The sequence below is a fragment of the Marmota flaviventris genome, chromosome 14 (assembly GCF_047511675.1).
Source record: "Marmota flaviventris isolate mMarFla1 chromosome 14, mMarFla1.hap1, whole genome shotgun sequence".
Classification (NCBI taxonomy): Eukaryota; Metazoa; Chordata; class Mammalia; order Rodentia; family Sciuridae; genus Marmota; species Marmota flaviventris.
The window spans coordinates 18,521,961-18,534,702 of NC_092511.1; the positions used below are offsets into that span (position 1 = coordinate 18,521,961).

At 35.9% G+C, this 12,742-nt stretch overlaps 1 protein-coding gene across 8 annotated transcripts in view; it reads left to right on the plus strand.

Moving 5' to 3' along the window:
* Ncoa1 (nuclear receptor coactivator 1) overlaps positions 1–12,742 on the plus strand; it is a 246,410-nt gene that overhangs the window by 159,614 nt on the left and 74,054 nt on the right. For all 8 annotated transcript variants that reach the window (XM_071601387.1, XM_027933430.2, XM_071601388.1 and 5 more), the window contains 2 exons: positions 5,161–5,338; positions 11,946–12,125. In XM_071601387.1, coding sequence (XP_071457488.1) covers positions 5,161–5,338; positions 11,946–12,125 — 358 coding nt within the window. The remainder of the gene's footprint in view (positions 1–5,160; positions 5,339–11,945; positions 12,126–12,742) is intronic.

Sequence of the window (12,742 nt, forward strand, 5' to 3'; positions counted from 1 at the left end):
TTTCTCATTATGGCCAAGAAAAGTTCTGTTTCAGACAATGAGATCTCGTACTTTGCATGTACATTCAATCTTCTTTACCTTGCTTAACACCATTCTTTACATTTCTATGTGGCTTTGGGCACCTGGCCACCTCTTCCCTCTTGCTTGAAATATCCATGACCTCTTTTTTGGGGGGACTGAATTCAGGGGCACTCAACCACTGAGCCACATCCCTAGCCCTGTTTTGTATTTTATTTAGAGACAGGGTCTCACTGAGTTGTTTAGCACCTCACTTTTGAGGTTGGCTTTGAACTTGGTGATCTTCCTGTCTCAGCCTCCCGAGCTGCTAGGATTACAGGCATGCAACACCATTCCCAGCTCCCATTACTTCTTTAAAAAAAAAAAAAAAAATATATATATATATATATATATATATATATATATATATAATTTTTTAGTTGTAGTTGGACATAATATCTGTATTTATTTTTATGCAGTGCTGAGAATCAAACTCAAGGCCTCGCACATGCTAGGTGATCTCTCTGCCACTAAGCCACAACCCCAGCCCTCCCATGACCTCTTGAATGGTACACTTTTCTTTGACTTTCTGGCTACTCTTTACCCTCTTTTTCAGAATTTTGCTTCTTTAACTTCCTCATAAATGTTCGAATTGCTCAGGGTTCTAACCTTGGCTCTTTTCCTTTCGTTGTTCTGTTCGTATTTCCTGGGAAACTTTATCCAAGTCTGTATCTATGTCTATGTCTATTTTTTTTTTTTCCACAGCTTCCACAAGTCTCTGAATTGTTTCCTCTGTCCTTTCCTTCCCTGGTCCACCTTCATTGCCCCTCTGTCCTTCAAGCCTCAGGTCAGGAGGAGTATCACCTCCTTCAGGAAACCTCACCCAAGGCATGTTTATCCCTTCCCCACTGTGGGAGCCTCACTCTATGTCTGTAACTTTTGTGAATTCCTCTTTTGTACTAACTTATATCTGGGTGTACTTGTCTTTTTCCCCCTCAGAGACTACCAAGATATTGACAATTATGTGTTTTATTCCCAGAATTTTGTCCAGTGACTAACTCCTATGTGGTAGTCTCATTTAAAGTCAGGCCCCTGTGAAAAGCCTTGGCCATTGTGAGCCCTGCTGAGATACAAGGTGTTTCTCTTCAAAGGGCAACATCTTAGGCAGAGGGAAAAGCTCTCCGATTGACTTTGTTCTACTCAGTGGACAAGCATTTGTTATCATCTCTATGCGCAGCACAACATGAGACCAGCTGTCAGAACACAGAGGAACAGGAAGATTCCTCCCTAAGAGCACACGTAGAAATTGATTGTATGTACAACATATGAGGAAACTTATAGAACAGGAGCAATTAATAGCTGATTATATTAATCAGACATACTTTTAGAAAGTATAAATCTTTGTATATTCCTAGGAATAGTTTCAAACAGTATTTCCTGAAATATTACCATTCTCTTTGGGGTGGGATTTTTGCAGATCTACTATTTGCTTCATCCTCATATTTAAAAAATTTGTTTAAGTATAAAAACAAAAATTTAAGGAAGTTAAGTTATATTTATACTGATCCAATTATTATCCAAGAATATTGTAAAAGAAATTTTAGATGTGCTTTAAAAATGTATATTTCAATTCTATTTTCATATAAACTGCAATGCAAACAAGTATAAATTGATCACCAACTATGAAATTTATAGCTAAATATATTAGTTGGGTATGAGGGTGCTTTCCTATGTCCATCTAAACTTAAACTAGTTTTTAGAAGATTTGTCTAGTGTTGAGGTTTACTTATGCCTGATCATAATATCCCTTTTCCCTTTGTATTATGAACTAAATAAGAAATAGTCATAGGAATCATGTGGAATAAAAATAGCTTTATTTTTTCTTGCCAAAGAAAATAGTAATGTTTTTAATAAGAACATGGAACTGTGCTTCATTGCTTTTTAAAATCTTGGTCATATGCTTTGCAATGAGGAATTTGGAAATGTAGTTCTAAATTCAGCTTATTTAATATTTGGTTTGAATGATTTAAACAATAATCTCATCCATTCATCCATTGATGGGCTCCTAGGTTGATTCTGTATCTTGGCTGTTGTGAATACTGCTACAATGAGCATGAGATCTCTAATATTTCTCGAATATACTGATTTTAATTCCCATGGATATCCACCCAGGAATTGCTGGTTATCTGATAATTCTGTTTTTAATTTTTTGAGAATTTCTTCAGACTATTTTCCATAATAGTTGTACCAGTTTACATTCCCATCTCCTTTTTTCCACATATTTGTTATCTTGTCATTTTGATAATAGCAATTTCAGCAAGTGTGAGGTGGTTCTCATAGTGGTTTTAATTTGCACTTCAACCTTAAATGTGTGTCAGCAGATGAACGGATAATTCACAATAGAATACTATTAAGCCTTTAAGGGGGGGACAAAAAGGAACTCTAGTTGTATCTAGTTGACAACATAGATGAACCCAGAGAACATTATACTAAGTGAAATAAGCCAGTCACAGAAAGACAGGTACCACATAATCAAAGAAAGCAAACTCAAAAGAAGCAGAGAGTAGAACACTGGTCACTAGAGGTTGGGAGATGGGGGCTGGGTAGGGATTTAATATGTTGTTCAAAGGACAAAAAAATTCATTTAGGGCTGGGGTAGAGTATAGTGGCTCAGTAGTAGAACATGATTCAACTAGATTCAACCCTTGACCCAGTCACTACAAAAAAAAAAAAAGAAAGAAAGAAAGAAAAAAAATTCAAGTAAACAGGAGGAATAAGACCTATTGTATTCCGTTGTGTTAACAATTATTATTTTTTTTTAAAGAGAGAGTGAGAGAGAATTTTAATATTTATTTTTTTTCTAGTTTTCGTCGGACACAACATCTTTGTTTGTATGTGGTGCTGAGGATTGAACCTGGGCCTCATGCATGCCAGGCGAGCACGCTACCGCTTGAGCCACATTCCCAACCCTGTGTTAACAATTATTACAATCATTATATACTAGAAGTTGCTAAGAGACTAGATTTTAAGTGTTTTCATCACAAAGAAGATGCACATGCACATGTTAATAAGTGTAATTTAGCCATTTCATAATGTATACATATTTCAAAGCATTGTACCACAAATATATAATTGTCATTTTAAAAAATTAATAATCTTAGCTGAAAAAGATACCTCACAAAAATAAGTAGATTCAAAAGGAAAAGTCTTACATTGAATGCATCTATTAAATCACAATTTACTCGTTTTAAAATCCTATCCCATTATACAGAGGTTTTCATTGACCCTTCATCTTTCTTGATCTCAGAGAGTGATTCTTCTAAGTGAATCAGAACAAGTTGCATTTTCATATTTTAAGAATGAATTTAAGCCCATTTAAACTCTTGTTGAAAGGTTTTTCAACAGGTCAAAGTTTCAAAGAATTTAAACTGAGGAGAGAAATTTTTATGTGCATTTTACATCGTTTTCAGCAACAAAATCAAAACTTTGGTAACATTTCTAAACTTCTGTTTTCACATGTTGTCTCTATAGCATAATGGTTTTTTGAAAAGCAGTTTATTTTTCATTTATTGTTGGAGTATAATCTTAATCCTAAAGGAAAACAATCGTGTTTATTTTTAGGGAACTCTCTGTTAGTTAGCATAATATCATTAACCACTTATTATAGAAAAGGTTACATTTGGGAAACTTGCCTTTTATGAAAAGAAAATGAGTAGGCCTCAATATTGTTAGGCAGCTGTTTTAAGTGTTTTGCCACAAATAACAACAGACTCTTGTGTGATACAAGGATTTTAATGGTCATATTACATCCAAAATTTGGTAAACATTTCTGTTCTTTGAAGGTCTCATTTTTATTGCTTATACATTCTGTAGCAAGTAAGCTGCAGCATATTGCAAATATATGGGAATATTCCAAATAAGTAAAATACCGTTGTCATCCTCAGTATTCTGAATCTTCCCTCAGGATTCCAGGGTTGTGGCTATCTGAACTGAGTGAGGCATCAGTGTGTTTTTGTATATTAAGTGTGTTTTTGTATGTTAAGTGTGATTTCTTTGTGTTTTAGATTACAATACAAATAGAGGTTCTAGCTTTTCTCCTGCACCCCCTAGATATAGTGTACCTTCTGGGGCACTTATGTTTCTTTTTGGAGTTCCCTGGCTCCATCTCAGTGCTTAGGAGATCTCTGGGATTTGGTTCCTGACCACTCTGCTGACTCTTCCTGTCACAGGCTTGCCCTGGGCTATCTACTGCAGCAGCTCCACACTGCTTAAGCCTTCCCTTTCTGTGCCATGCTAGTCCTCTTCCCCTCTGCCCTGTGCCTTGTATAAGTTGGGTAGGGCTCTGTAAGGAACCTTTTGTTGCAAATTAGGTGTCCTTCTGTATGCTCATAGAATATTTAGTATCTCTGCTACTGCATTTTTCACTGATATTTTATTATATTTAATGCCTCTCTCTCACTTTACCACAAATCCCTTGAGGACAGAGAACAGGTATTCACTAACACAGATTTTTATGATTGAATGAATGGGATAGTTACTTCATATCTGCTACCTTAAAATTTCTTTCTTTCTTTCTTTTTTTTTTTTTGGAGGCTTTCTGTCTTTGAGACAACGTCTCACTAAGTTGCCCAGGCTGATCTCAAACTCATGATGTTCCTGCTTAGCCTCTGAAGTAACTGGGATTGTACACATGTGCCACCCAGCCTGTCTCATAAAATGTATTTCTAAGGAAGAAAGTTGACAGACTCATTCTACTTGAAACATTCATGCCTCCTTAAAACATTAGCATATAGTCTGTTTAAAAATCCTGACCCCCTTTATCCTCTTAGCTCTATAGAAAAAAAATTGTGTTTATTTTTAGGGAAATATCTGCTAGGTAGCATATTATCACCAGGCACTTACTATAGAAAAGGCCACAACTTGGGAAACTTCCCTTTTCTAAAAATAAAAATGAATAGACTTCAATATTGTTAGGCAGTTGTTTTGAGTGTTTTGTCACAAATAACAACAGGCTCCTGTGTATCCAAGGGGTATCTTCAGCAATCCCTTACCTTTAACTTGACATATATATAGACAAAGAAATATATGTTTACTTTTCTGTTATCTTTTAACCTCCCCATCTCTTAATTCTTTTTTTTTTTTTTTTTCTTTTTGGCTTTGCAGGCTTTGGATGGATTTTTCTTTGTTGTGAACTGTGAAGGGAGAATTGTCTTTGTGTCAGAGAATGTGACCAGCTACTTGGGTTACAATCAGGAGGAATTAATGAATACCAGCGTCTACAGCATACTGCACGTGGGAGATCATGCAGAATTTGTCAAGAATCTGCTACCAAAATCCCTAGGTAGAAAGAAATTTATTTTTAAAAAGAGTACTAACTCTTCATAGCTTCTTTCTTCATAATATATGAGATAATATTTGATTATTATTAAATCTATAACATAATATTATATATTTTTATAGTATAAAATAATATATATTTAAAATATTTTAATACAATTTCAGCTTTTGATATGTTGAATAGCTGGTAAAAGAGCATGCATTGTCTTCCTCTGTTATTATTGTCAGTGTCCTCATGATCTTGGACAGTAGTGGGAGACAGAGCAATTAGTTGCCTTGCCACAAGAAAATTCACTTTGTTTTCAGTTTTGATTATGTTCAAGAAGGGATATATGTCCCTTTCCCACTACACTGCTTAAAGAAAAAGAAAAGAAAGACGAGGGTGGGGATATATTGCCATATTATATACCTGTTGAAATTGACATTTTTAGATGTAAGTACTTTGAACTCAGCAGTGCCAGGACTGATTGGATGACTCGTCCACTGCCAAGGACTCTAGCCAAGAGGATGGATAGGGTTGGTTTCCAGTTGTTGTTCCATTTATTAAATTGTATTTTGGGGCAGGGCTGTATCCTTAGGAGTTAGGTGACTTTTACTAAATCTCTGAAGGCATGGATTGTGTGGAGAGAACTCTTCTCGTGCCCCACTTTTATTTTCCTTACAATGGATGGCCTAACAGTAGCCATTTGTTTATTTCTTAACATTTCAGTCTCCTACTAAAGCTTTCCAGCACTCAAGTTTCAATTATTTTTGGTGATTGAATTCCTATGTTTCTATCTGAGTGTTTCCAATAGTCAGTGTACATTTTGTTGACAAATGGGAAGTATATGGTATTTCCCATCATTTCTTTGTTTAACGAGCTCTGAAATAAGACCGGTTTCTTCACAGATAAATTAATCACACATCAGTTTTCCACATTGATGATACATGATGAAGCATCTGAATAGTAGAGTTGGGACTGTAACCAATATTTAGTATGGAAATTGAGGCAGGCAGATAGGGAAGTCAAACAATTTAATGTTCCCTTGACATCACTGTGGGTAATACTGAGATTTCTTTCCCTAGCACTGGACTCTAGATTTCTTTTGTTCTGATTTCCACAGATTTTAAGGAATACTGACATGTGGATTTAACTAAGATACTGCATTTTATTTTTATGTTTCACAAAATCATTTCATTTTCTCATCTGTGATAACAAACTATCTGTTGGGTTTAAGAACTTGCCTGGTTAGGAGAACTGAAGTCATGGAAAACAAAATTGATCTATCTTCTGCCTCCTGAAGAAGGGGCTTATTGTTTGTGGGAGGGCCAAACATTAATCTTCTCACCATGATTACTGTAGATCCGTGACTATTCAGGTTGCTCCCAGTCACTGTCAGGGGGTAAATATAGAAGGCACATCATCTAAGAGCTAACCTGTTGGTAATGCTGCTCCTGGCCACATGCAGGACTCTTATTCTCAGCTGGCCTAACAGTCCTTGCCTTCTTCTCTGAGCAGCCTCCTTCCACAGTAGGGTGGCTGTGAGACTTCTGCTGCCAGGTACCTTTCTCTTATTCCCCTGGAGAATCAAAGAATGGAAATATGATGAAATAATACAGTTTGACTGCCTCTGCTACCGAGCACAGTAGACAAGAAGAGTAGCACAAGATTAGTGTAGAGAGTAGATCACCGGGTGGCTAATCACCATTTGTTATCAAGGGGAAATTTTGAATAAAAAAGCCAGATTGTTTAAAAAAATTCTTTTTAAATTTTTTTAGTTGTAGATGGATATAATACCTATATTTCATTTATTTATTTTTATGTGATGCTGAGGATCAAACCCAGTGCCTTATACATGATAGGCAAGCGCTGTACCACTGAACTGCAATCACAGCCCTTAAAAATGCTTTTGAATTTGCTGATTTAGAAGATTTCAGTATCCAAAACCCACAGTTTTTGAGCCAAATGTGGTGGGGCTCACCTGTAATCCCAGCAACACAGGAAGCTGATGGAGGATGATTGCAAGTTTGAGGCTAGCCTCAGCAATTTAGCAAGGCTCTATCTCAGACAACAACAAAAACAAAAATGGGTGGGGATGTAGTTGAATGGTAGAGTGCCCCTGGCTTCAATCTTCAGTTCTGGGGAAGGAAATAATCAATCCATGCTTTTTAAGATCAACATTTAAAAAATTTTTTTGTAGTTATAGATAAACAGAATGCCTTTATTTTATTTGTTTATTTTATATGGTGCTAAGGATCAAGCCCAGTGCCTCACACATGCTAGGCAAGCACTCTGCCACTGAGCTACCATCCCAGCCCCAGCACATTTTTTAAGTAAATAAATAAAATTTTAATACAGGGAGGCTAGCATACTGAGATTTTATCCTACAGGACAAGTATGCACAGATGAGTTTTATAAAAAGATTAGATTGTGAAAGGCCAAGGTGTTAGTGAACACAGACTTATGTTTTACTCAGCTTTCTCATTGCTATGGCTAAAGGACCTAACCAGCACAATTATAGAGGAAGAAGAGTTTATTTGAGGGCTCACAGTTTCAAAGGTCTTAGTTCAAAGAAGGCCAGCTCCATTTCTTGGGGCTCGAGGTGAGGCTGAACATCATAGCAGGAGAGGGTGGCAGAGGGAAGCAGCTCACATGAGGGTGGTCAGGAAGCAGAGAGAGAGACTCTTCTCTCCAGATACAAATATCCAAATGCATGCCCCAGTTCCCACCTCCTTTAGCCACAGGCTACCACTTCACTTCCCTATCAGGGGATTAAATGACTGATTGGGTTAAGGCTCTCACAACCCAATCATTTCTCCTCTGAACCTTCTTGCATTGTCTCACACGTGAGCTTTTGGGGGACACCACCTCTAAACTATAACATTACCTGCAAATTTTTAATAAATTGAAAATTGAAGTTTGAAAAAAATTTAAATAGTTCTCATAAATTCATGGCATTTGTGTCTCAAGTGATGCAAAACATCACAGTGGCTAAGAGCACAGGTTTTTGGTGTTAAACAGTAATGGTAGAGGGTAATGCATTACTCCTCTACTACCCACTAGCTATGTGGCCTCAGATCAAACACCTGACCCCACTCCCTTATCCCCAGATCTCATCTAACAGAAAGGTTGAGGAATAAATGATGCTTAACATATTCCCTGGCTGAATTCCCTTTAAATTGTCACTGTTATTACTACTATTATTGGCTTTATCTAAATGTTTGGAGATTTTTATTTCATAAAATGATAGATCTATAGTAGATCCATAATGATGCATTATTCAAAACAACTTGGTGTTTTAGATTAAGTTTTTAGCTTAGAAATTGATGTCACAGAAGGACAGTCTTTTCCTTTCATAATACATCCCTTCATCTGTTCCATTAAAATTGAGGTCTTTAAAAAAAAAACACACATTTAATAGGAGAATTTAGTGCTCAGCTCTTTTTAAATTGCAGCCACTACTTCTGCCTTTTAACAAGGCTTTTGTTATTTGTTTTGTAACACTTTGTTTTAATTTACATTACCAGTTACCAGTGGTTTTTAATATTAGCAGTGGTGTTATCCTTTTAACAAGGAATCATGATGAGAAAAAGAAAGCAATTTCATAAAGATTAGGTAAACTGCTTTCCATCTGGTTAAGTTAAACTGAGTTTTGTCAGAGTTTATACCTCCTAAGTCTAGATCTATCCTTTTGATTCCATTTCACAGATAACACAGAGCTTTGTGTTATGATGTTATTTTCTTTTTCAATACCTACTGTTTAAAAGATTTAGGTTCAAAAAGGTTATAAGCTATGTCAAGCAAATTAATTTGGACAACTTAAAAGAAATGTAATTAATATTATAAAATACAGGGGTTCTATTTTTTATTTTATTTATTTATTTTTGGTACTATTTAACCCCGGGGCACTTTACAACTGATCTGCATCTCCAGCCCTTTTTATTTTTTATTTGAGACAGGGTCTTGCTGAGTTGCGCCAATGTGCCTGTCTTTTAAAGTATAGATCTAGAAAAGTCATGTAAAATATTTATCACCATATATTGGAGGGGGTCTATATGTTTGGAAGTGATCTTGCTAATTATTATTATTATTTATTATTATTATTGCTTTAAGAAGATATGAGCCAGGCTCATCGGTGCACAGTTATAATCCCGGCAATTTGGGAGGCTGAGGTAGGAATATTTCAAGTTTAAGGCCAGCCTCAACAACTTAATGAGAGCCTAAGTAACTTAGTGAGACCCTGTATCAAAAAATAAAATAAAAAGGGCTGAATAAAAAGGGCTGGGTATGTAGCTCAGTAGTAAAGTACCCCTGGGTTAAATTCCTAGTACCAAAATTAGAAATTAAAAAAAGAAGATATGATAGTTGATGTTTAGCTTTTTCACTGCTGTGACCCAACCAGACCAATCATAGAGGAGGAGTTGTTTATTTAGGGGCTCATGGTTTCAGAGGTCTTAGTCCATAGAAGGCCAGCTCCAAGATGAGACAGAACATCATGGCAGAAGAGTGTGGCAGAGGGAAGCAGTTGGCATGATGATCAGTAAGCAGAGAGAGACTCTACTCTTCCGATACAGATATATAGCCCAAAGCCACGTTTCCAATTCCCACCTCCTCCAGCCACACCCTACCACTTAAGTTACCATTCAGTTATCCCCAATCAGGGGATTAAGTCACTGATTGGGTTAAGACTCTTAGTACCCAATCATTTCTCCTCTGAACCTTCTTGCATTGTCTCACACGTGAACTTTTGGGGGACACCTCACATCCAAACCATAACAGTTGACATATAAATTGTTAACAACATTACTTTAGTTGTGATCATTTCTCAACATTTTTAAAACCTTTCAAAAAGTCTTATGCTTTTTTTATAATGTAATAGGTTATGAGATTAAGGAAGTACATTCTCCTCCCTGATACCATCTCTTCTTCTCTTGGATCCTTACATTCCCCTTACTCTGAGCCTCCTTTCCACCCTTTATTTTTACTCTACCCTCTTTCTTTTTACCTCAACTAAATGGAATTTGATGTTTAACTTAATTTCTTCTAGCAACATTTAGCAAGCAGCTTTCTTTTCAAATACCATTAGTAAGTTGAAACTTCCCCTTGTTACTAAATAGATATGGGTAAATATTATTCAAACCAGTGTCAAAAACTTAAAATTGCTTTTTATCACTAATTCCTAAGAATTAGAGAACTTGAAACAGTTTATTCAGTTGCATGAGCGCTCTAAAAAAAAATCACTATGTTAGTTTTTACATTAATTTTATTCCATATTTCACTACATGTTCTTCAGAAGTGGGAGAGAAAAGGACCTGGCCAGAAATCCTATACAAGTAAATCAGACATGCATGTAAAATGGCATCCATAGCTCTTTATTTTTTTACCATTGTTTCCTCAATGGAATAGAAACTTTATTTCTTTTTAAAAAGAGGTAGTATGTGTTTATGGTAATTGGGGACCTGGAATGATAGTTTCTATAAAAAAGACTGGTTTAATATTTGACTTATAGTATCAAATGGTCTTAGGTGTTTTATTATTGAATTTTAGAGTATAAATGAGACATAATGTGATGGATCCCTTTATTTTTAAAGATGAAGCAACTGGAAATCAAAGATTAATTAACCCAAACCTCACAGCTAGCAGAACCCAAGATTCTTTACTCCAGTATAGGTTTGTTTCTATGCTTTCCTCTAATAGTTGTAGAGTGATGAGATGGAAAAAAGAAAGTGGGTCGATGGAGAGTGTAAGGTAAGAAAACAAGCAGGGATGGTGAGAAAGCATCCGTATAAACCCTTCCACCACCTCATGACCTCCATGGTTTGACTATGACATTGTGACTGGAAATCATGGCCATTCACACAGTGATTCCTACTTGAAATGCACAGACCCTTTTTCTATAACTGAATTCAATTTTCTTATACTGAATCAGATACTATGACTTTTTTTTTTAGTAATTTTTTTTTATTTTTTAGTTTTCGGTAGACACAACATCTTTATTTTTTTATTTTTTATGTGGTGCTGAGGATCGAACCCAGCACCCCGTGCATGCCAGGCAAGCGTGCTACCTCTTGAGCCACATCCCCAGCCCCAATCTTTCTTTTTTGTATAATTTATTATCTACTGAAGGCAAGGCATTGTAGCATATGAACTGTACTAGTTAAATTAATAAAATATAAGAAAAATGGTTTTAAGAAACCAATATGCGGGCTGGGATTGTAGCTCAGTGGTAGAGCGCTTGCCTAACACATACGAAACCCTGGGTTTGATCCTCAGCACCACATAAAAAAATAAATTAATTAAATAAAAAGGTATTGTGTCCATCTACAACTAAAAAAATAGTCTGCTATAACATTCTGAGCAAAATAATGATTTTGAATTTGTCTTAATATATTAGAGTATTTGAGGGAGGGAGATCCTATATATTTTCTTGGGAAATATTATGATTTTTAACTGGTAGATATTTAGGTTTGCCGAGGAAGATAAGTACCCTCTTGCCTTAGGATATTGTCAGATCTGAAGTGATCTGTCTTTTATTAGTTATCTAATTGACCAAATGCTTTGAAGTATATCTTTTGTATCTTTGGAGTTTGTACTTTTTTCACAACCACATATATCAATTTTCCTTCCCCAGTAAATGGAGTTCCTTGGCCTCAAGAGGCAACACGCCGAAATAGCCATACTTTTAACTGCAGGATGCTAATTCACCCTCCAGATGAGCCAGGTACTGAGAACCAAGAAGCCTGCCAGCGGTATGAAGTAATGCAGTGTTTCACTGTGTCGCAGCCAAAATCGATTCAAGAAGATGGAGAAGGTAAAGAATAGAGTGATTTTAAAATGTTTGGGTTTTCTGTGACTTGAAAGGACAGGGAGGGAATTAATTATGAACTTCCTTCTTGAGATTTTATTTTTGTATACTGTATTATCTATTGCAGTAATTCAGTTTGCTATTTATTTCTTTTCTTTCTTTCTTTCTTTGGTACCAGGGAGTGCTTAACCTCTAAGCCACATCCCCACACCTTTTTAAAGTATTTTATTTAGAAACAGGGTCTTAATAAGTTGCTTAAGGCATCACTAAGTTGCTGGCACTGGCTTTGAACTGCCTCAGCCTCCTGAGCTGCTAGAATTTTAGACATGTGCCACCATGCCCAGCTGCTATGTATTTCTTAATATTTAAAAAAATTACTAACATCTAGAATCACCCCTTTAACATGCCTCCAAACTCTCAGCTATAAGGTGATGCACTAAAATGTCAAATAATTTAAACCAACTTACTCTCAAGAAATAAGAGCTGTAACTAACTGTTGTCAGTTGGAAATGTACCACAGCTATTGAACAGCTCAGATTTTTAGAAAGTTTCAAGTTTAGAATGTAGGGAACATTAAAGCATAGAATAGATATTTTTCAGGCTATGAAAAATAATTTATAAGG